The sequence below is a fragment of the Bos indicus genome, chromosome X, assembly GCF_029378745.1.
Source record: "Bos indicus isolate NIAB-ARS_2022 breed Sahiwal x Tharparkar chromosome X, NIAB-ARS_B.indTharparkar_mat_pri_1.0, whole genome shotgun sequence".
In the NCBI taxonomy this organism is placed as follows: Eukaryota; Metazoa; Chordata; class Mammalia; order Artiodactyla; family Bovidae; genus Bos; species Bos indicus.
Window position 1 is genome coordinate 65692451 of NC_091789.1, and position 22135 is coordinate 65714585.

Sequence of the window (22135 nt, forward strand, 5' to 3'; positions counted from 1 at the left end):
CAATGTAGATATAGTATAGCTATTTTTAAAAACAGCAGAATTGAGAGACAATATGCCAAGCTTTTTTTAATGCTTTCAATAAACACATCAGGTTTTGTATAGCAATCTATACTTATTATTCAGAGACTATAATGTCAGCTACAATACATGAATATGGGATATTCCAATTTTATCCCCTGTGTCCTTGCACACCAGGTCTCAGTATGGAAGAAAGTTAATACAGATATATACTAAAAAGGCTAAGGAAAAACTTTTATGGTATTATATCACATTTGAATTGGAAATATCAATATGAACTTGAAGTATTTTAGCTTTAAATTTATTTCCTAGCTCTGTCTACTGAAAAGGCCTAGAAACCACGAGTATCTTTAGCATTCAGTTTGTGACACTGAAATACCATTTCTCACTTCAAAGCAAATAGCTATGTGGAGAAATTTCTGGTTCCAGGTTTGGGCAGGAAATGTTCAAGATGAGCCTGGATCATCTTGTCATGCTAGATGGCAAGGAGGCTACCAAAGAGTACTGGGATCATGTCAAAAGAACTCGAGCCATCTTAGAGAGGTTCTCACTGGCCACAGATGCAACAGTTTGAGCTTGAATAATGATCATTGTAATAGGTTGGGACATATCAAATATATTTAAAAGTTCCTGATGATATTTTTGAAATTGATTCCCTTGTGATTAACAGATACAAATAACTATACATAAAATAGATGAAAAAAACCAAGGATTTACTGTATAGCACAGGGAACTCTATTCAATATCTTGTAATAACATATAATAGAAAATAATCTGAAATATGTATATATAACTGAAAAAATTGGTTCTCAAGAAGATATGAAATAATTTTGCTTTCCTGAAAACTGGACAGTATAGTGAAAGAATCAAGTATTTATCCTACCTTTCTTATATGAACTTTCCTACTGGGATTACCAAGTAGTAGATGAGGGGAAGTATTTCTATATATTAGTATTCTGATCAGTAAAAAAAAAAAAGAAGTGGCAGAATATGCTCATCTTGCAGTCCTTACTGACTGAATGGATGCACATTAAACAGCAATTTTTGTTAAGACTGCAAAGATAGTGAGATGTTACCTATAGACTATTAAAGGAATCAATCTTGAGTCTGATCTAGTCTTCTGGATCTAGTTGCCTATTTACGGGAAAGACAAGAACATGTTGAAATGCACAGTGAGTATGTAATCAGCACAATCTAGACTGGGAAATTCAATAAGTCAAGGGTTCCTTGAAAGAAAAGTTGAAATGACAGGGATGGAAAAAGGACCAAAAGATTGAAAGATATTCAGGATCTCAATTTTTAAAAACTTCCTTAGGGATGCATATTTGGGTGACAAAATGCTTAAAAATACAAAGTGATTACTATGAAAGCCAGGATAATGATTGATTATAGTTGGGTAGGAGAGTGGTAGTGGCTTCCCAGCTGGCGCTAGTGGTAAAGAACCTGCCTGCCAATGCAGGAGATGGCAGAAACAAGAGTTTGATCCCTGGGTGGGGAAGATAACCTGAAGGAGAACATGGCAACCCCCTCCAGTATTCCTGCCTGGAGAATCCCATGGTCAGAGGAGCCTGGCAGGCTACAGTCCATAGGGTTGCAGAGGATTGGACATGACTGAAGCAACTTAGCATACAGCACTCAAGACTGGTGATTGTGATGGAGTGTATGGAATGTTTCTGAAATGGCTGGCAAACTTTTCTTTCTTAATCTGGATAGTGTCCGCTTGAAACGAATTTGTTGGATTTGTTTTCTGTATCTGTTTTATTTATAATGTAAAAATTGTGTGCTTAGCTAGTGCCTGGAACAAAACATTCTATATATGTGTGTGTGTGTGTGTGTATATATATATGTTCATTAATGATCTCAGAAATTTTCCATTGGAAGTGTTAATGTAGACAGTGGCTTTATTACTTTGTGCTAATAATTGTTGGGCTTCTCAGGTGGCTCTAGTGGTAAAGAACCTGCCTGCCAATGCAGGAGGCTTAAGAGCTTGCAGGTTCGATCCCTGGGTCAGGAAGATCCCCTGGAGAAGGGCATGGCAACCCACTCCAGTGTTCTTGCTTGGAGAATCCCATAGACGGAGGAGCCTGGCAAGCTACAGTCCGTGGCATCACACAGAGTCAAACACAAATGAAGCAACTTAGCAGGCATGCATGCTAATAATAGTAAGGGAAAGTGTTGGCTATCTGCTTCTAGTAGATGTCTGAGCTTAAAAAACAAGCAATATGTGAATCAAACATTGTAATACCCCATTTGTGTAGAATGATTGAAAACTATTCTGTAAATTCCAGATTTGTGTTTTTTGTCTGTCTGTCAGTCAGTCAGTTCAGTTGCTCAGTCATGTCCGACTCTTTGCAACCCCATGAATCACAGCACACAAGGCCTCCCTGTCCATCACCAACTCAGGGAGTTCACTCAAACTCATGTCCATCGAGTCAGTTATGCCATCCAGCCATCTCATCCTCTGTCGTCCCCTTCTCCTCCTGCCCCCAATCCCTCCCAGCATCAGTCTTTTCCAATGAGTCAACTCTTTGTATGAGGTAGCCAAAGTACTGGAGTTTCAGCTTTAGCATCATTCATTCCAAAGAACACCCAGGACTGATCTCTTTTAGAATGGACTGGTTGGATCTCCTTGCAGTCCAAGGGACTCTCAAGAGTCTTTTCCAACACCACAGTTCAAAAGCATCAATTCTTGGACGCTCAGCTTTCTTCACAGTCCAACTCTCACATCCATACATGACCACAGGAAAAACCATAGCCTTGACTAGACGGACCTTTGTTGGCAAAGTAATGTCTCCACTTTTCAATATGCTATCTAGGTCATAACTTTCCTTCCAAGGAGTAAGTGTCTTTTAATTTCATGGCTGCAATCCCCATCTGCAGTGATTTTGGAGCCCAAAAAAATAAAGTCTGACACTGTTTTCCACTGTTTCCCCATCTATTTCCTATAGTGATGGGCCCAGATGCCATGATCTTCGTTTTCTGAATGTTGAGCTTTAAGCCAACTTTTTCACTCTTCTCTTTCACTTTCATCAAGAGGCTTTTTAGTTCCTCTTCACTTTACATTTCTAAAAATGTATGCTGCCTTCGTTTTACTTTTTGTTGTGTCTCTTGTGAACCTCAGCTATAACTCTAATAGGTAATGAGTGCTTTTTAGTTGTTCTTTATCATTCCTGTCAGTCCTCCAGATAAAATTCATGTTTCCCTTGTTCTTCACATGTGTCTGTCTGGCAGCCCCATCCCATGTTCCTTTAAGTCACTTCTTACCTGCCAGGTAACTAGATGCTATGATTGCTTTTATTATGAGTGTCTTCATAGGCATTAAATCCTGTTAACTGATTTTTTTGGTAACTGTTTCCAAGTCTTTTGCCAGGGCCAGAACTAGTGACTCACTTGCGTTGGGTGCAAAATTTAAGGGAGTATTAAAAAAAAACACATAGGGATCAAGATAAATAACACTTTAATGCACTATATGAAAAAAGATTAGCGTAAAAAAAGAATCCATGATACACAAAGTATCAAAAATTTTTTAAAAGACAAGAACTCTCGGCCAGACTTAGGATGAGGTGAGTGAGGCAGTCACTCTTGGGGTCATGCAAGTGCAAGCTTGGATCCTGTCTTTTAGAATTTTGATATTTTATTCATCATGGATTTTTTTTTTATTTTAATTTGGTGGCCCTTTAAATTTTACACCTCACTGCACTTTGGTCCTGGCCCTGCCCATTCATTGATCTCTAGAGAATCCAAATCTTCATGTTCTCTTCTGAAATGTCCTGAAGCAGCCTGCATCTGCATGGACAAGTAAATAAACTTTCTGAATGCATTTCATTGGTTTTCATTCACATTTTAGAGAAGTTTGCTTCCATTTTTCTGGGTCCCTTCTTTGAACTATACCTGTTAAGCCTCTTTGGAGCCCCATTAAACCTGTGGATGAGATGCTCATGCATCTCTAGAGCAACTGAAAGTTTTAAAAGTTCTTTCTTATGGAGTATATTATAATATGCATTTTAAAATAAAGGTGAGTTCAGACAAAGTAACCACCGAATTTCTTCTGTCCTTGATTCTCTCAGGCCCATGATAACTTATTTAGCTACTTTTTATGTCTAGTAGTTGGTTTTTACCTTGTAATCATAATCACTTCTACTTTTTTTTAGCTAATTGAACTCATTTCAGTTGTTTTTCTTGAAAAAAAAAATATGGTGTTATTTGAGTGCTAATCTAGAAGAAATGAGTGAGGCTTTGTTGAAGCCATTATTTTATAGAAAACAAATCCATAAAGTCCTTGGAGCATTTGGAGATGTTCTAAGAATTAAATTCCTCTTCTAAAACTGTAAAAGTGGAGATTTCTACATGCATGACAAAACTCCAAAATCAAAAGTTATTTGAACAAATTTTTTTAATGTACTGTTTAATTTAGATACAGTAAAATTCATTTTTGGTGCCCTGTTCTATGAGTTTTAACAATACATTGTACAACCACCACCAAAACCAAGAGAGAACAGTTTCATTGCCCTCAGAAGAGTTAGTTATCAAGTTTTAATCACCCTAAGACTTACATTTCCTTTTACTGTTGGCCTGTAGCTATATAAAGATTATATTGTTGTTGTTAAGTCGCTAGGTCCTGTCAAAATCTTTGTGACCCTATGGACTGCAGCATGCCAGGCTTCCCTGTCCTTCACTATCTCCCAGAGTTTGCTCTAATTCATGTCCATTGAGTCAGTGATGCTATGTAACCATCTTATCCTCTGCCACCCTCCTTTCCTTTTGCCTTCTGTCTTTCCCTGCATCAGGGACTTTTCCAGTGAGTTGGCTCTTCGCATCAGGTGGTAAAAGAACTGGAGCTTCAGCTTCAGCCTCAGTCCTTCCAATGAATATTCAGGGTTGATTTCCTTTAGGATTGACTGGTTTGATCTCCTTGCTGTCCAAGGGACTCTGGGAGTCTTCTCCAACACCACAATTCAAAAGCATCAATTCTTTGGTGCTCAGCCTTCTTTATCATTCAACTGTTAATGTCTGTACATGAGTACTGGAAAAACCACAGGTTTGACCAAATGAACCTTTGTTGGCAAAGTGACGTCTCTGCTTTTTTAATATGCTGTCTATATTTGTTAATAGCTTTTCTCCCAAAGAACAAGCGTCTTTTAATTTCATGGCTGTACTCACTGTTCATGGTGATTTTGGAGTCAAAGAAAGATCTCTCACCGTTTCCATTGTTTCCCCATCTATTTGCCATGAAATGATGGGAATGAATGCCTTGGTCTTAGTGTTTTGAACGTTGAGTTTTAAGCCAGCTTTTTCACTCTCCTCTTTAACCCTTCCCTAGAGGCCCTTTAAGCTTCCCCGGTGGCTCAGACGGTAAAGTGTCTGCCTGTAATGTGGGAGACCTAGGTTCGATTCCTGGGTTGGGAAGATCCCCTGGAGAAGGCAATGGCAACCCACTCCACTACTCTTGCCTGGAAAATCCCATGGACGGAGGAGCCTGGTGGGCTACAGTCCATGCGGTCGCAGAGTCAGACATGACTGACTGACTTCACTCACTGACTCATCTGCATATCTGAGGTTCTTGATATTTCTCCCAGTAATCTTGATCCCTGATTGTAATTCATCCAAGCCGGCGTTGCACTTGGTGTACTCCACATATAAGTTATATAAACAAGGTGACAGTATACAGCCTTGTCTTTCTCCTTTCCCAAGTTTGAACCAGTCCACTGTTCATGGAAGGTTCTGACTATTGCTTCTTGACCCACATACAGGTTTCTCAGGAGACAGATAAGGTGGTCTGGTATTCCCATCTCTAAGTATTTTCCACAGTTGTGATTCACACCTTCAAGGATTTAGTGTAGTCAGTGAAGCAGAAGTAGATGTTTTTCTGGAATTCTGTTGCTTTCTCCATTATCCAGTGAATGTTGGCAATTTGATCTCTGGTTCTCCTGCCTCTCTGAAGCCCAATTTACACATCTCGCTTCACATACTGCTGAAGCCTAACTTGAAGGATTTTGAGCATAACCTTGCTAGCATGTGAAATGAACACAGTTGTTCTATGGTTTGAACATTCTTTGGCATTGCCTTTCTTTGGGATTGAAATGAAAACTGACCTTTTCCAGTCCTATGGCCACTGCTGAGTTTTTCAAATTTGCTGGCATATTGAGTGTAGCACTTTCACAGCATCATCTTTTAGGATTTGAAATAGCTCAGGTGGAATTCCATCACCTCCACTAACTTTGTTTGAAGTAATGCTTCCTAAGGCCCACTTGACTTCACACTGCAGGATATCTGGCTCTAGGTGAGTGATTACACCATCGTGGTCATCCAAATCCTTAAGACCTTTTTTTGTATAGCTCTTCTGTGTATTCTTGCCACCTCTTCTTAATCTCTTATGCTTCTGTTAGGTCCTGTTTCTGTCAGGAAGCTGTTTATGTCTTTTATCGTGCCCATCCTTGCATGAAATATTCCTATGATATCTCCAGTTTTCTTGAAGAGATCTCAGTCTTTCCTATTTTGTTGTTTTCATCTACTATTTTGCATTGTTCATTTAAGAAGGCCTTCTTATCTCTTCTTGCTATACTATGGAACTCTGCATTCAGTTGGATATATCTTTCCCTTTCTCCCTTGCTTTTTGCTTCTCTTCTTTCCTCAGCTATTTGTAAAGCCTCCTCAGACAGCCATTTTCCTTTCTTCCATTTCTTTTTTCTTTGGGATGGTTTTTGTCACTGCCTCCTGTGCAATGTAGCCTCCATTCATAATTCTTTGGGCACTCTTGTCTACCAGATCTAATCCCTTGAATCTATTCATCACCTCCACTGTATAATCATATAAGGGACTTGATTTAGGTCTTATTTGAATGGCCTAGTGGTTTTCCTTTCTTCAGTTTAATCCTGAATTTTTCAACAAGCAGTTCATGATCTGAGCCACAGTCAGTTCCAAGTCTTATTTTTGCTGACTATGTAGAGCTTCTCCATTTTCAACTGCAAAGAATATAATCAGTCTGATTTTGGTATTGACCATTTGGTGATGTCCATGTGTAGAGTCATCTCTTGTGTTGTTAGAAAAGGTTGTTTCCTATGACCAGTGTGTTCTCTTGACAAAACTGTGTTAGCCTTTGCCCTGCTTCATTTTGTACTCCAAGGCCAAACTTGCCTGTTAACAGCAGGTATCTCTTGACTTCCTACTTTTGTATTGCAATCTCCTGTGATGAAAAGGACATCTATTTTTGGTGTTAGTTCTAGAAGGTCCTACAGGGATTACTTCTGATACTTGGCCTTAAATTCCTTCTGCTAAATTACCAGAGTAACAATTTCAGCTTATGTGGACAACACTTATACTAAATTAAGTGTTCTAAAACTCTGAATTTAAACCTTTATTGACTACTGAGCCTAAACTTTCTATAGTTCGGAGGGTTAAAATTATAATACAGGTAACATAGTGTTACGGAGAAGGCGATGGCACCCCACTCCAGTACTCTTGCCTGGAATATCCCATGGACAGAGGAGCCTGGTAGGCTGCAGTCCATGGGGTCGCGAAGAGCTGGACACGACTGAGCAACTTCACTTTCATGCATTGGAGAAGGAAATGGCAACCCACTCCAGTGTTCTTGCCTGGAGAATCCCAGGGACAGCGGAGCCTGGTGGGCTGCCATCTTTGGGGTCGCACAGAGTCAGACATAACTGAAGTGACTTAGCAGTGGCAGCAACACAGTGATAAAATTTAGTACTTGAATTTCTAAGTCAGCTAAGATGTTCAATTAAACTTGAAAGGTTGTATCAATAATCTTTCAATAAATTTCACAGATTTATCTAACACAGTATGTATATATGGAGATATTTATTTTTACTAGTTGGAGCTTCATTGTTTCCTTTATCATAGGGGAATGTATTGATATTTAAACAAAATTGTATTTAAATGTCTTATGTCAAAAACTGTGAAACTCCTAAATGAATCTTGTTTTTAAACTATAGTAACAGTTACAGAAAATTAAAGAAAATAAGGTGGTTTCATATAGCCTGTTTTATATTCTGTAGGTCATCACAAATGGAACTGTTATGATTTAGAGTTCTCTATATTCCTCTAATACTACCAAGTAGAAATCTTCAAGGATTGCTTAAATTTGTAATCTGTGCAATTTAGTCTTGCCTATTAGTGTCTACATCTTGTGATTTTGCAGATGGCTGAGAACATCCTTAACTTTGTATTAAGCTAAGTGAAATTTTTGCCTTAATAATATTTATGTACTTGTTCAAAATCCTAGTAGTCAAACCTTGTAGCTTCCAGTTTTCATTTTTCCTTTTAATGTCAAGTAATTTCCTTAACTCAAAATAACTTATGTTGAACTCATTTTCAGTTGGCATGTCTAAAAGAATATGGACAGTTTACCTTCTGAGTTTTTGTTTTTAAGTCAAACTATAAGACTTAAGAGAGTTGCTTGTTGGAATTGAGAACACAAAAGAAATAGATGAGCTACTGCTTATAAGGTATTACAGTTGTGGTATCACTACTTCGTTTGTTTCTTTTGTAGTGATTGCTTCACCATCGTATCCATACCTCTCTGCTCCTATTCCTGCTGCTGCTGGTCCTCTACCACCTCCACCTCCTCCATTACCACCACCAACTCCTCCTTCTCTTGAGGTAGGAGAGGCTTCAAACTTAGCACTGCCACCTCCACCTTATTCCTGTGATCCAAGTGGCAGTGATCTGCCTCAAGGTAAGTAGGTTTTGACACTTACGTGGGGGTTATTTAGGTCTGTTTTTCTCTTTTTAATTTTAGAGCATATCTCTCTTTGGTTGACCAATGAGGGTAGGGTGAGGGGACCAAAAGGAAACTGAGAGCAATGCTGGGGAAATGACTAAGGAAAGGAGCAACTGAAAGCTGAGAATATCTTTTGCATCATCAAGAAGAGGATGATTGAGCTGACTCATGCTGCTTTTCTAAGGTAGCTACATGTCTGCCCTGAAGAAGATTTGCAGCTGGGTATCTGTTCTCAACTATTTTTCTTGAAAAGTAGGAGTTGATAACAAAATTTTCTCCATTTATTTAATGCCCACCACAAGTACATGAAATTGTTGCATTATTGATATTTAGGATTCCAACTGAATTTTGAGGAATTGGAAAAGGTTTTTGGGAGAGGAGTTGCTGGGGAGGTCTGGTCTGCCTTGAATTTCCTTAATTAAACTAAGGATAGCTTTCCAATGGAAGTTTGTTGTTACCCCTCAGTGTATCTCAAAAGAGAATTGTAATTGAAAGTTGTTTGTAGCTTATTTATACTTTCTTTTCTTTTTTGTTGTAACTTTCCATTGATTCTTTTAACTGCTTCTCTGTCTTATTTTGTTTTTTCAGCCCCTAAGGTAGTCTTCAAGATCTTCAACTTCATTCTGTTCTTTTTCTCTTCCTTAAAAGTTGATATCAACTTTGTGTAGATGATTTCTAAATCTGTCTGGCCTTGGCCTCTACTTACTTGCTAGACAGTTTCATTTGGCTTTCTTTATTTCAGATTCACTCTGTCTGTAATAAAATTCATCTTCATCTCCCTTCTTTATTCTCTTTATGTGTGTAAAACATTGACTCTTCTCCTTGGTTTTCTATTTTGTTAGTAATGTATCATTTCCACCTAATTCACCCAGGATCTAAACTCTGATCCCTTTACTCCTCTCCTTTCACCTACCTACCCTTGCCCAAGATCTTCTCAGTACATAATGCTGATTATTGCATTTTCCAACATTTTATTATGAAAATGTTTAAACATAAATTTGAATTTTAAAATAAATGTTCATATATATACCACCTATATTCCTTTGTAAACATTTAACTATACTTGCATTACTATGTGTTTCTGTTTTTTCCTCCATCCATCTCTCTGTCCATCAATTAATCCATCTTTTCAAAGATGGATTTCAAAGTAAGTTGTAGACATCATTCTTCCCCATAAAAACTTCAGCATACGTATCATTTACTAGAGTTTGGATCTATTTTTCTTTTGGTGTGATGTCTACTTATAATGAAATGAGCAAAACTTATGTGTACACTTGCTGAGTTTTGACAAATGAGTATGTGCACTTGTATAACCCAAATACCCATCAAGGTATAGAACATCATTATCCCACAAAGTTCACTCATTCCCCTTCCCAGTCGTTCCCCACCCCTCTTTCTACTTCCCCTTAGAGATAATCACTATTCTGATATTTTTCTTCTGTAATTTTACCTGTTTTAAAATTTCAGATGAATATAATCATACAATATGTACTCTTTATGAATGGCTTCTTAAACTCAATGCAGTGTTTTTGAGATTGTTCCATGTTGCTTCATATATCAGTAGTCTGTTTGTATTGCTGAGTAAGTATTTCATTGTATAGGTATTCCATAGTTTGTCCATTCTCCTGTTGAGGGACACCTGGACTATTTCTAATTTGGGTCTGTTATGGATAAAGCTGCTATGAATATGCTTGTAAAAGTCTTTGTGAACATGTGTTTTCATTTCCCTTGGGCAGGTACCTAGGAATGTTCTCCCGACCCCCACTCTTCCATCTAACTTCCTATTTAAATCCTATCATTTTCATGATCCCACCCCAATTACACTTCAAAGTGATGTTTTTCAGTTCTTATAGCCCTTGCCTGCCATTTTTTGACAGCTTGAGATATAATTCATACACCATACGAGTCATCCATGTAAAGTATATATCAGATCAGATCAGATCAGTCGCTCAGTCGTGTCCGTCTCTTTGCGACCCCATGAATTGCAGCACGCCAGGCCTCCCTGTCCATCACCAACTCCCGGAGTTCACTGAGACTCACGTCCATCGAGTCAGTGATGCCATCCAGCCATCTCATCCTCTGTCATCCCCTTCTCCTCTTGCCCCCAATCCCTCCCAGCATCAGAGTCTTTTCCAATGATTAGTATATTCACAGATTTGTTCAGCCATCACCACTGTCTAATTCCAGAACATTTTCATAACCCCAAAAGAAACCCTATACCAATTAGCAGTTAGTCTTCATTCTCTCTGGTCCTGGCAACTACTGTTCTGCTTTCCATCTCTAGATTTGCCTATTCTGGACATACAGTTCTGCCTATTCTGGAGTCATATAATATGTGGTCTTTTGTAGGCTGACTTCTTTCACTTGGCATAGTGTTTTCAAGGTTCATCCATGTTGTAACATATATCATTATTTCTTTCTTTTTTCAGCTGAGTAACAGTCCATTATATATAGATACACTTCATTATCTATTAGTTGATGGACATTTGGGTTGTTACTACATTTTTGCTATTGTGAATAATACTGGTGTGTATTTTGTATGCAGATTTTGTGTGAATATATGTGAATACCAAGAGGTGGAATCCCATGACATTTGTGGGTTTACTTCCTGCTATTATCTTTTCATATTCTTCAGCTTGAGCATTAGGCTTTTATACTGTACTCCTACATAATAGTCAGAATACAAGCTCATTCTTTTAAAGAGGCAGTAAATACATTTGTATGTATTGGGAGTCTCCAACTTAAGAAGGAGGGGCTTTCTGAGAGTTTGTTAGTAAAACTTGTTATATTGATAAGAATATATGTGAATTCCAGGTCAATCAGTAAAAATGCATTTAGAGCTATAATTGAAATGCTAAGGCTATTCCCTCTTCTCTCATACATCTAGTTTTTTTTTAATTTATTTTATTTTTAAACTTTACATAATTGTATTAGTTTTGCCAAATATCAAAATGAATCCATCACAGGTATACAGTTCTATGTCTGGAGAAATTTTATCACCTTAGGGTATAATTTGAGTTACCCTGCTCATTGCCTCCTCTTTTTGGAGTTCTAGTGGTGGTATATTTGTCATGTTAAATAAAAACAAGGTAGATTGTTTTAAACAGTGCTGGTTATCTTAGTGGACATTACTGATCCTGGCATTCATAGATCATTAATTTGTACTGTGTCTTAGCTCCAAAGACGAGTATGATTGCTTTTGTAGTAGATTTGTATTAAAATAAAATTCTAGTCTTGAGACAAGCGAGAAAATGCCTTTATTACATTCTTTCTAAGTGTTTGCATAGTAGTATTCCTGTAACATCTGCCTAATATTAAGAGTAGAATTAAAATATGTATTTCTTGATTAAACTTTCAGTTAGAACATGATCTTAGTGGTAGGTAAATGGTCATTTACTATAAGGTAGGATTGAGGGTAGTGTTGATGTGGGAAGACTACATTTGTTGTATATACATTAAATAGTCGAAGAGAAGAGCTCTTTAAGTGGTAAGTTTTAATTTTTTATGTCATCTAGTCACTAAAATTTAAATATTTAATTTTAGATACAAAAGTTTTGCAGTACTATTTCAATCTGGGATTACAGGTAAGAGTCCTATTAAAATTGCTTTGATTTAAAAAAAGCTATCTTAAAAATGTAAGCTGTTTTGCTAAGCAGACTCTTGAACCTTAAAACCCGAGAATACTTTGAGTGACCTAAAAGGTTTATTTCTGTCTTTATATCTCTGAAGGTGACCCAGGCCAATTTTGTACTTTAACCTCCTAGTGCCTCAGCTTCTCTTATAAAATAGTTGTTAAATTGTTGTGAATGGGGTCTCTATGCAATACAACTTTAGCATATATTGGCTTCCATGTTTAACATCATATGCTAATGGTTCACTATGTTTTTCTGTCTCAAATGGATTATCCTATTTACTTAAAACATTTTTGTGGCTATTTCTGTATTTTATGTGAAAAGTAATTAGACTAAGTCAAAGACATTTAAAGAGCTGTATTATTTTTAAAGCACTCATGTTCATAGATACTTGCCACTGATTTTTACCACTTCCCTGAGTTGTAGAAAGGGAATATTGACAAATATCTTAATATCACTGAAAGGTATTTCTGATATCAGGTAAGAGCTCTTTTACTTTATTCTTTCAGGGATCATTTCCCCTTGAAATACATTTCTGATAAGATAAAATGGCATATTTTCTGAAAAAGAATGATGCATCTTAAAATTTGGCTGATGATATACTAAATTAGATACTCTCCTGGATAACACTCAGATTAGTTTGTATTTTCTAAGACATTGATTTTCCTAAAACCTTGAACATATCATTTCCAGGGAACTATCTTCCCCGATTGGCACACATTTATAATTTAAGGGTAATGGAGTGGATTTTTGTCCTTGAAACTGTATTTCCTAAATGCAGTTCCCTGTGTTGTACAGTATAGTCTCCTACATTTTGTTGTTGTTCTTTAGTCACTAAGCCATGTGCTATTCTTTTGGGACCCCATGGACTGTAGCCTGCCAGGCTCCTCTGCCCATGGGATTTCCCAGGCAAGAATTCTGGAGTGGGGTGCCATTTCCTTCTCCAGGGGATCTTCCTGACACAGAGATTGAACCCACATCTCCTGCATGGCAAGCAGATTCTTATGTAGAATAGATATTTTAATATTTTCTCATATTAAAAGTAATAGCATTCATTATGGAGCATATGGAAAATACTAATGTGTAAAGAAAACAAATCACTTGTGTAATCAATGTACACTTTGATATATTTCCTTATGGCTTATTTCATAAAATATGGACTAGGCTATGTATTTTGTAAACTTTTTAAGTTAAACAATATGAACACTTTTTTTTTTATTTGATGCCATGATTGTTTTATTGCCTGTATTGTATTACATCATGGCTGTATCATAATGCCCTCTAGTTTCTTATTGTTTAATATTTAGGCTGTTAACTTTTTTGCCTTTAAAAATAATGCTATAACAAATATCTTTGTATACAAACCATTGTGTATATCTCTAATTTCCTTAGAGTGCTTTCCTTAAAGAATTCCTGGTCCAAATATGAAATACAGAGGCTGCGAAAGATGTTAAAGTTGCTATGGAGAATAGATTTTCTAAATATCATGTCATTTATTTCAAAAGTCATTGTTATCTCACCTGAAAATCATGGCCTAGCTTTTTTTTTTTTTTTTTCTCAGTGAACAATGGTGCTACTTTAAGAAAAGAAATAGTAAAGTGTTTTTTTTTTTTTTTTTTTTTTACTTTCTTGCCCAAGTGCTACCACCACAGCTTCTGGCACTCCATGGTCTATGTGCCACAGATGCAACAGCAGCAGCTTCATGCAGAGAATTATCCAGTCTATACTGAGCCACAACCTCTAGTAGATCAAACCATTCCTCAGTTATACAGTGAGGTGGAGAGACAAGATGGCACACAGGCAGAAGTATCAGCAAATGGTAAGCATGTAGTGAGAAATTTTCTACAAGAAAGACAATTGAATTTTATTGTTTATAACAATAACAGCCTTCAGATGTTATACTAGACCAACATTTCTTTAATTTATTTTATGTAACTATGTAACTGTGTATTGCAATAGAAGTGTAGAAATAGGAAGATCAGTTTAAACCTTTTCCTAAATTCGGTTCATTTAATCAGTAGCTTTATTTTTTAAATTTTGCATATATATATATATATTTTTTTTTTTTTTTGAGAAGTAAATGGCAACCCACTCCAATAGTCTTGCCTGGAGAAGCCCATGGACAGAGGAGCCTGGTGGGCTATAGTCCATGGGGTTGCAAGAGTCGGACACGACTTAGTGACTAAACCACCCTCATATATTTTTAATTGGAGGATAATTGCTTTACAGTGTCGTGGTGGTCTCTGCCATACATCACTGTGGATCAGTCATAATTTTATGTACATGTCTTCTCCCTCTTGAGCCTTCCCCCCTCCATTTCACCCCTCTGGGTCATCAACCGAACACCAGGCTGAGCTCCCTCTGTTATACAGCAGCTTCCCACTAGCTATCTATTTTACACATGATAGTGTGTATATGTCAATGCTACTTTCTCAATTTGTCCTACCCTCTCCTTCCTCCCACTGTGTCCACCTGTCTGTTCTCTACGTCTACATCTGCATTTCTTCTGTGTAAAGAGGTTCATCAGTACTATTTTTTAGACTCCGTATATATGCGTTAATATACTATATTTGTTTTTCTCTTTCTGACTTTCTTCACTGTGCATAAGAGGCTCTAGGTTCATCCACCTCACAACTGACTCAAATTTATTCCTTTTTAGGGCTGAGTAATATGTACCACGACTTTGTTATCCATTCATCCTACACCAGCATTTTTTAAAGCATGGTACATGAACCTCTTGGGGTCCCTTGGGGCTCTTTCAAGGGATCCATGAGGCTAAAAGTATTCATTGTAATACATGGATTTTGTCTCTTTTGCTGTGTTAGGTTTGTATTAAGAGTGCAAAAATCAGTGTGGGTAGAATAGCTGGCACCTAAGCACAAATCAAAGCAGGGGCACCAAACTGTGCTAGTAATCAGCATCTTCACACATGCTTGATATAAAAATACCAGCTTTATTTATTTTGTGTTTGATCAAAGATGTTCTTATTTTAATAAATTTTTAATCTTTGAAAAATTGTATTTAATATTGTATATGACAAAATAGGAAGTATTCAGAAAGCTCTCTGCATATCTAAGTATGATAATTGACTTTAAAAGAAAAGGATTTGTGAGCTTGAGTTTCGAGCTAAACTAGCTGACTTTCATGGAACGCTATTTTTACTTGACAGAAAGATAGACAAACTGTGGTTGTTCAGACTGGGGATCTGGCAGAAATTTTCTCAAATGAACAGCTAAGCCTGTCACTTCAATAAGGGAAATGGATAGTATGTTTTTTTGTCAAAGATAGAAATTCCAACTTTCAAATATAAGTTATCCAGAATTATAATTTTTATCTAATAACCATGAGCTTGACAGCTTCTAGTACATAATTATTTCTTTTAATAGGTGATGGGGGACTATTTATGATAGTTTTTTACATTGTATAATGAAATGTATGAACATGTGGGAGATCTGTATAACTTAGTGAAATAGTATTTTCACAATTACCATGTATTATCTTACCTGTGCATGATTTTGTAAAAGATGTCTGCAAGAAAAAACGATGGATTTTAATGTTAACAAAGTATGAAAAGTCCACATTGTGATTGACATCTCAGAAATCACCACTTACCTAGTCTTGGTGTAGCATCAAAGAATATCTACAGTTATCTGAAAAGGCTAATTAAGACTTCTCTCTTTTCCAGCTACATATCTGTATGAGGCCAGATTTTCTTCATGTATTTCAACTAAATATATCATAATGTGTATGTGTGTTAAGTCGCTTCAGTCATGTCCAGCTTTTTGCGGCCCTATGGACTATAGCCCACCAGGCTCCTCTGTCCATGGGATTCTCCAGGCAAGAATACTGAAGTGGATATATCATAATAGATAAAATACAGAAGCAGATATGAGAATCCATCTGTCTTCTATTAAGCCATACATTAGAGATTGCACAAGTGTAAAACACTGCCACTGGTTTCACAATTTTTTTTTGGAGGGGGGGCGAATAATACAGATTTTTATGAAAAAATGAGTTTAACATAGTGGGTTTATTTTTATGTGAAATAACATATTTAACTTAGTTTAATTCCTAATGGGATAAATATTGATAAATATAACCCACATAAGCAAAAGCTATTTGAGATCCTCAATTTTTAAGAATGTAAGGGGATCCTGAGACCAAAGAGTTTGAGACCTCTGTGCCAGACCATAAGGATGCTGCTTTTTTTGTCAGTTTATAGTATAATATGGATCAGGAGGCATTTTGAAGGGTTTAGACTAGGATCTTTGGACTGCCCATCTTAGAATCAGCAGGAGGTAGAACAATGTATACTAACCGAACCAAATCTGCTTTCCATTCCAGCAACTGCTACTTGATGGATGTGATTTCTGCTAAGTTACCTAAGCTCCCTAAGTCTGATTTTATATAAAATGGGAAATAATATATTTTATGACTTTCCAGACTTGTTATAAGAACTAAATGAGACCTTATATGTATAAGTATACTGATCCTGTTGTGTGTGAGGAATGTGAATTTTCTTTCTCTCCTCCCTTTTCTGAAGGTATATTATAGTTTAGAATATTAGGACTATAAAATCTCATCCCTCATGTGGTGGTATGATGTGCTCCATGCTAATACAAATTAAAATATCAATTTTTATTGCCTTTTTGTTCCACTTACCTTTTATAGAGCTATTTTTATTGTAGTAAACATGAGACAGTGCCTGTCTTAATTTCACAAAACAAAGTTAAGTTATCCCAAGTAATAAAGGAATCCATTAAAAAAAAACATTTATATAGTCACTATAATGGCAGAACAGCATCTGTTTATTTCCACTAAAACTGATGCAGTGGAAGTGCTATAAAATTAAAATGATGCTAGCATGTTAATGCGGAGAAGGCAATGGCACCGCACTCCAGTACTCTTGCCTGGAAAATCCATGGACAGAGGAGCCTGGTAGGCTGCAGTCCATGGGGTCGCTAAGAGTCGGCACGACTGAGCGGCATCACTTTCACTTTTCACTTTCATGCATTGGAGAAGGAAATGGCATCCCACTCCAGTGTTCTTGCCTGGGGAATCCCAGGGACAGGGAAGTATGGTGGGCTGCCATCTACGGGGTTGCACAGAGTTGGACACAACTGAAGCAACTTAGCAGTAGCAGCAGCAGCATATTAATGACATTCAAAGGATGACTCTTAAATTTTTGGAATGCTTTTCAGAATTTTACCTTCAAGTATAGACAAAACTGTAAAAACACTTGAATTTTTAATTGCTGAAATAATACAAAATGGCTATTTGGGTGATATGTGTCATACGGGAAAAATATTTGATAATTCTGACCAACTCTTTTAAGAACTTAATTGACAAAAATGACTCTAGAGAATGTTTCTTTGTGTATTTTGTCTGTTGATACCTAACTCATCCCAGAAAGGTAGCTGTCTCTAGGTAGAGTACATTTGATATATTTTATATACATATATGTTTAATTTTAATTAGAAAATTTTTATATTTTAGTAGTCTGTTTTAGTCAGTAATGTTCATATCCAAAGTGTTTCTCCTACAATTCTAGGATCTTTTCTTAGAGTTAATGCTAATTAATTAATTAATTTAATTAGTTAATTTCATTTTTACCTCAAGAACATCTATTTATGTTGATGTTTAGTGAATCTTTGTATATGAAGTGTACTTTCTTTGTTTCAGGTACTTTTCCAAATGCTGACCCTGCATCTGTCCCTCACGGAGCAGTCTATTATCCAGTGATGTCAGATCCGTATGGGCAGCCACCTTTGCCAGGTTTTGATTCCTGCCTTCCTGTTGTGCCAGATTATCCCTATGTTGCTCCCTGGCATCCAGTTGGTGCAGCATATGGTGGTTCTCCACAAATTCATGGTGCTATGAATCCTGGGCCACTTGGTTATATTGCTGCCCCTCCCTCAGCTTCTCATTATGTACCTCAGAATATGTAAGATTCAGCAGTATGAAGTATTATTGCACTGCCATCTTTCTTGCTATTTTGGCTTTAAAAAGTGTTTTATGTTAGTGTTTAAGTGATTTAGGGTGGTTAGAGTGGTTACTATTATATGTCTTTAAGATTATTTTATCTTTTGATTTAAAATAGTACTTTAAAATAAAGGAGTATTTCTTTGGGTTGTAAATAACGAAATTGAGATGAATGTACAACTAGCCCCATATTTGAGCACATTTCCTTGTATTCAGCTATTTTCTTGTCAGCCAGCTTGTCAGCTTTATATTAGCTGATTGTACCAACTGATAAAAGGAATAAATCATACGAACTGTTTCCTGGGTTCACATGTCACACATCATATTAAACAATACAAATTTGGAAAGCCTTCTACTTTTTTCTAGAAAATGAAGCAAAACCAAGAGCATTTGCTTCTGGGTAACTAAATAATATTAAAAGAGAGAGCTTTTCAGGTTTCTTAAGAATCGTCTGACCTGAGTTGCATTCTATGATATTAACCAGTTTTGAAGGCACATGGTGCTCTGCTTTAGATTTATCCCATATACTATTGTTTAATATTGGATTTATGTAATTGTTTTACTGCACAGTATTGATGTCCTTTGCACATTAGCAGTAAATAAAAATTAGCATTTAAAATTGCTAAAATGACTGAGATGTTTTTCTCTTTTGCATTTTCATGGCAGCAAAGAGTACCAGATATTTCATTGTATCCATATGTTTTCCCCTGCTATTTTGGTTGGCAAAAAGCATGAATTTATAGCATGAACTGGCAGGGTCAATTGAAATGTTATTTAATCTCAAGATATTGCAATGCATACTACTATATCTAGTTCTTTTCTCTTGAGAATGTTCCTTTAAGTTGTGTTTCTGTTTTTCCTTTTTAAAATATACTAATTCCCTCATGGAATTTTAATCTAGATTTACTTTCTCATTGCCATGTTCTTCAACTAGTTGTTGAATCTTTTTCTTAAATTAATTACTTTATTTTAATTGGAGGCTAATTACTTTACAATACTGTAGTGGTTTTTGCCATACATTGACATGAATCAGCCATGGGTGTACATGTGTTCCCCATCCTGAACCCCCCTCTCAACTCCCTCCCATCCCATCCCTCAGAGTCATCCCAGTACACTGGCCCTGAGCACTCTGTCTCATGCATTGAACCTGGACTTGCGATCTGTTTCACATATGGCAATATACATGTTTCAATGCTATTCTCTCAAATCATCCCACCCTAGCCTTCTCCCACAGAGTCCAAAAGTCTGTTCTTTACATCTGTGTCTCTTTTGCTGTCTTGCATATAGGGTCATGGTTACCATCTTTCTAAATTCCATATATATGTGTTAGTATACTGTATCAGTGTTTTTCTTTCTGGCATACTTCACTCTGTAAAATAGGCTCCAGTTTCATCAACCTCATTAGAACTGATTCAAATGCATTCTTTTTAATAGCTGAGTAATATTCCACTGTGTATATGTACCACAGATTTATTATCCATTTATCTGCCAATGGACATCTAGGTTGCTTCCATGTCCTGGCTATTGTGAACAGTGCTGCGATGAACATTGGGGTACATGTGTCTTTTTCAGTTCTGGTTTCCTCAGTGTGTATGCCCAGCAGTGGGATTGCTGGGTCATATGGCAGTTCTATTTCCAGTTGTTAAAGGAATCTCCACACTGTTCTCCATAGTGGGTGTACTAGTTTGCATTCCCACCAACAGTGTAAGAGGGTTCCCTTTTCTCTGCACCCTCTCCACCATTTATTGTTTGTAGACTTTTTGATAGCAGCCATTCTGACCAGTGTGAGATGGTACCTCATTGTGGTTTTGATTTGCATTTCTCTGATAATGAGTGATGTTGAGCATCTTTTCATGTGTTTGTTAGCCATCTGTATGTCTTCTTTGGAGAAATGTCTGTTTAGTTCTTTGGCCCATTTTTTGATTGGGTCGTTTATTTTTCTGGAATTGAGCTGCATGAGCTGCTTGTATATTTTTGAGATTAACCCTTCGTCATTTGCTTCATTTGCTATTATTTTCTCTCATTCTGAAGGCTGTCTTTTCACCTTGCTTATAGTTTCCTTTGTTGTGCAAAAGATTTTAAGTTTAATTAGGTCCCACTTGTTTATTTTTGCTTTTATTTCCATTACTCTGGGAGGTGGGCCATAGAGGATCCTGCTGTGATTTATGTCAGACAGTGTTTTTCCTATGTTTTCCTCTAGGAGTTTTATAGTTTCTGGTCTTACGTTTAGATCTTTAATCCATTTTGAGTTTATTTTTGTGTATGGTGTTATAAAGTGATCTAATTTCATTCTTTTACAAGTGGTTGACCAGTTTTCCCAGAACCACTTGTTAAAGAGATTGCCTTTTCTCCTTTGTATAGTCTTGCCTCCTTTGTCAAAGATAAGGTGTCCATAGGTGAATGGATTTGTCTCTGGGCTTTCTATTTTGTTCCATTGATCTATATTTCTGTCTTTGTGCCAGTACCATACTGTCCTGATGACTGTAGCTTTGTAGTATAGTCTGAAGTCAGGCAGGTTGATTCTTCCAGTTCCATTCTTCTTTCTCAAGATTGCTTTGGCTATTTGAGGGTTTTTGTATTTCCATACAAATTGTGAAATTATTTGTTCTAGCTCTGTGAAAAATACCGTTGGTAGCTTGTTAGGGATTGCATTGAATCTACAGATTGCTTTGGGTAGTATACTCATTTACACTATATTGATTCTTCCGATCCATGAACACGGTATTTTTCTCCATGTATTAGTGTCCTCTTTGATTTCTTTCACTGGTATTTTATAGTTTTCTATATATAGGTCTTTTGTTTCTTTAGGTAGATATATTCCTAAGTATTTTATTCTTTTCGTTGCAATGGTGAATGGAATTGTTTCCTTAATTTCTCTATTTTCTCATTATTAGTGTATAGGAATGCAAGGGATTTCTGTGTGTTGATTTTATATCCTGCAACTTTACTATATTCATTGATTAGCTCTAGTAATTTTCTGGTGGAGTCTTTAGGGTTTTCTATGTAGAGGATCATGTCATCTGCAAACAGTGAGAGTTTTACTTCTTTTCCAGTTTGGATTCCTTTTATTTCTTTTTCTGCTCTGATTGCTGTGGCCAAAACTTCCAAAACTATGTTGAATATTAGTGGTGAAAGTGGACACCCTTGTCCTGTTCCTGACTTTAGGAGAAATGCTTTCAATTTTTCACCATTGAGGATAATGTTTGCTGTGGGTTTGTCATATATAGCTTTTATTATGTTGAGGTATGTTCCTTCTATTCCTGCTTTCTGGAGAGTTTTTATCATAAATGGATGTTGAATTTTGTCAAAGGCTTTCTCTGCATCTATTGAGGTAATCATATGGCTCTTATTTTTCAACTTGTTAATGTGGTATATTACATTGATTGATTTGCAGATATTGAAGAATCCTTGCATCCCTGGGATAAAGCCCACTTCGTCATGATGTATGATCATTTTAATGTGTTGTTGGATTCTTATTGCTAGAATTTTGTTAAGGATTTTTGCATCTAAGTTCATCAGTGATATTGGCTTGCAGTTTTCTTTTTTTGTGGCATCTTTGTCAGGTTTTGGTATTAGGGTGATGGTAGCCTCCTAGAATGAGTTTGAAAGTTTACCTTCCTCTGCAGTTTTCTGGAAGAGTTTGAGTAAGATAGGTGTTAGCTGTTCTCAAAATTTTTGGTAGAATTCAGTTGTGAAGCTGTCTGGTCCAGGGCTTTTGTTTGCTGGACAATTTCTGATTACAGTTTTGATTTCTGTGCTTGTG

The 22135-nt window shown here is 36.6% G+C and overlaps 1 protein-coding gene across 8 annotated transcripts in view; it reads left to right on the forward strand.

Moving 5' to 3' along the window:
* LOC109555228 (UDP-N-acetylglucosamine transferase subunit ALG13-like) overlaps window positions 1–19000 on the forward strand; it is a 73027-nt gene extending 54027 nt beyond the window's left edge. For 5 of the 8 annotated variants that reach the window (XM_070783712.1, XM_070783714.1, XM_070783716.1 and 2 more), the window contains 4 exons: window positions 8528–8713; window positions 12302–12342; window positions 14029–14209; window positions 18073–19000. In XM_070783712.1, coding sequence (XP_070639813.1) covers window positions 8528–8713; window positions 12302–12342; window positions 14029–14209; window positions 18073–18338 — 674 coding nt within the window. In that variant the 3' untranslated portion in view covers window positions 18339–19000. The remainder of the gene's footprint in view (window positions 1–8527; window positions 8714–12301; window positions 12343–14028; window positions 14210–18072) is intronic. The other 3 variants (XM_070783718.1, XM_070783720.1, XM_070783717.1) reach the window with 2 other exon arrangements.
* Window positions 19001–22135: the final 3135 nt, after the last annotated feature.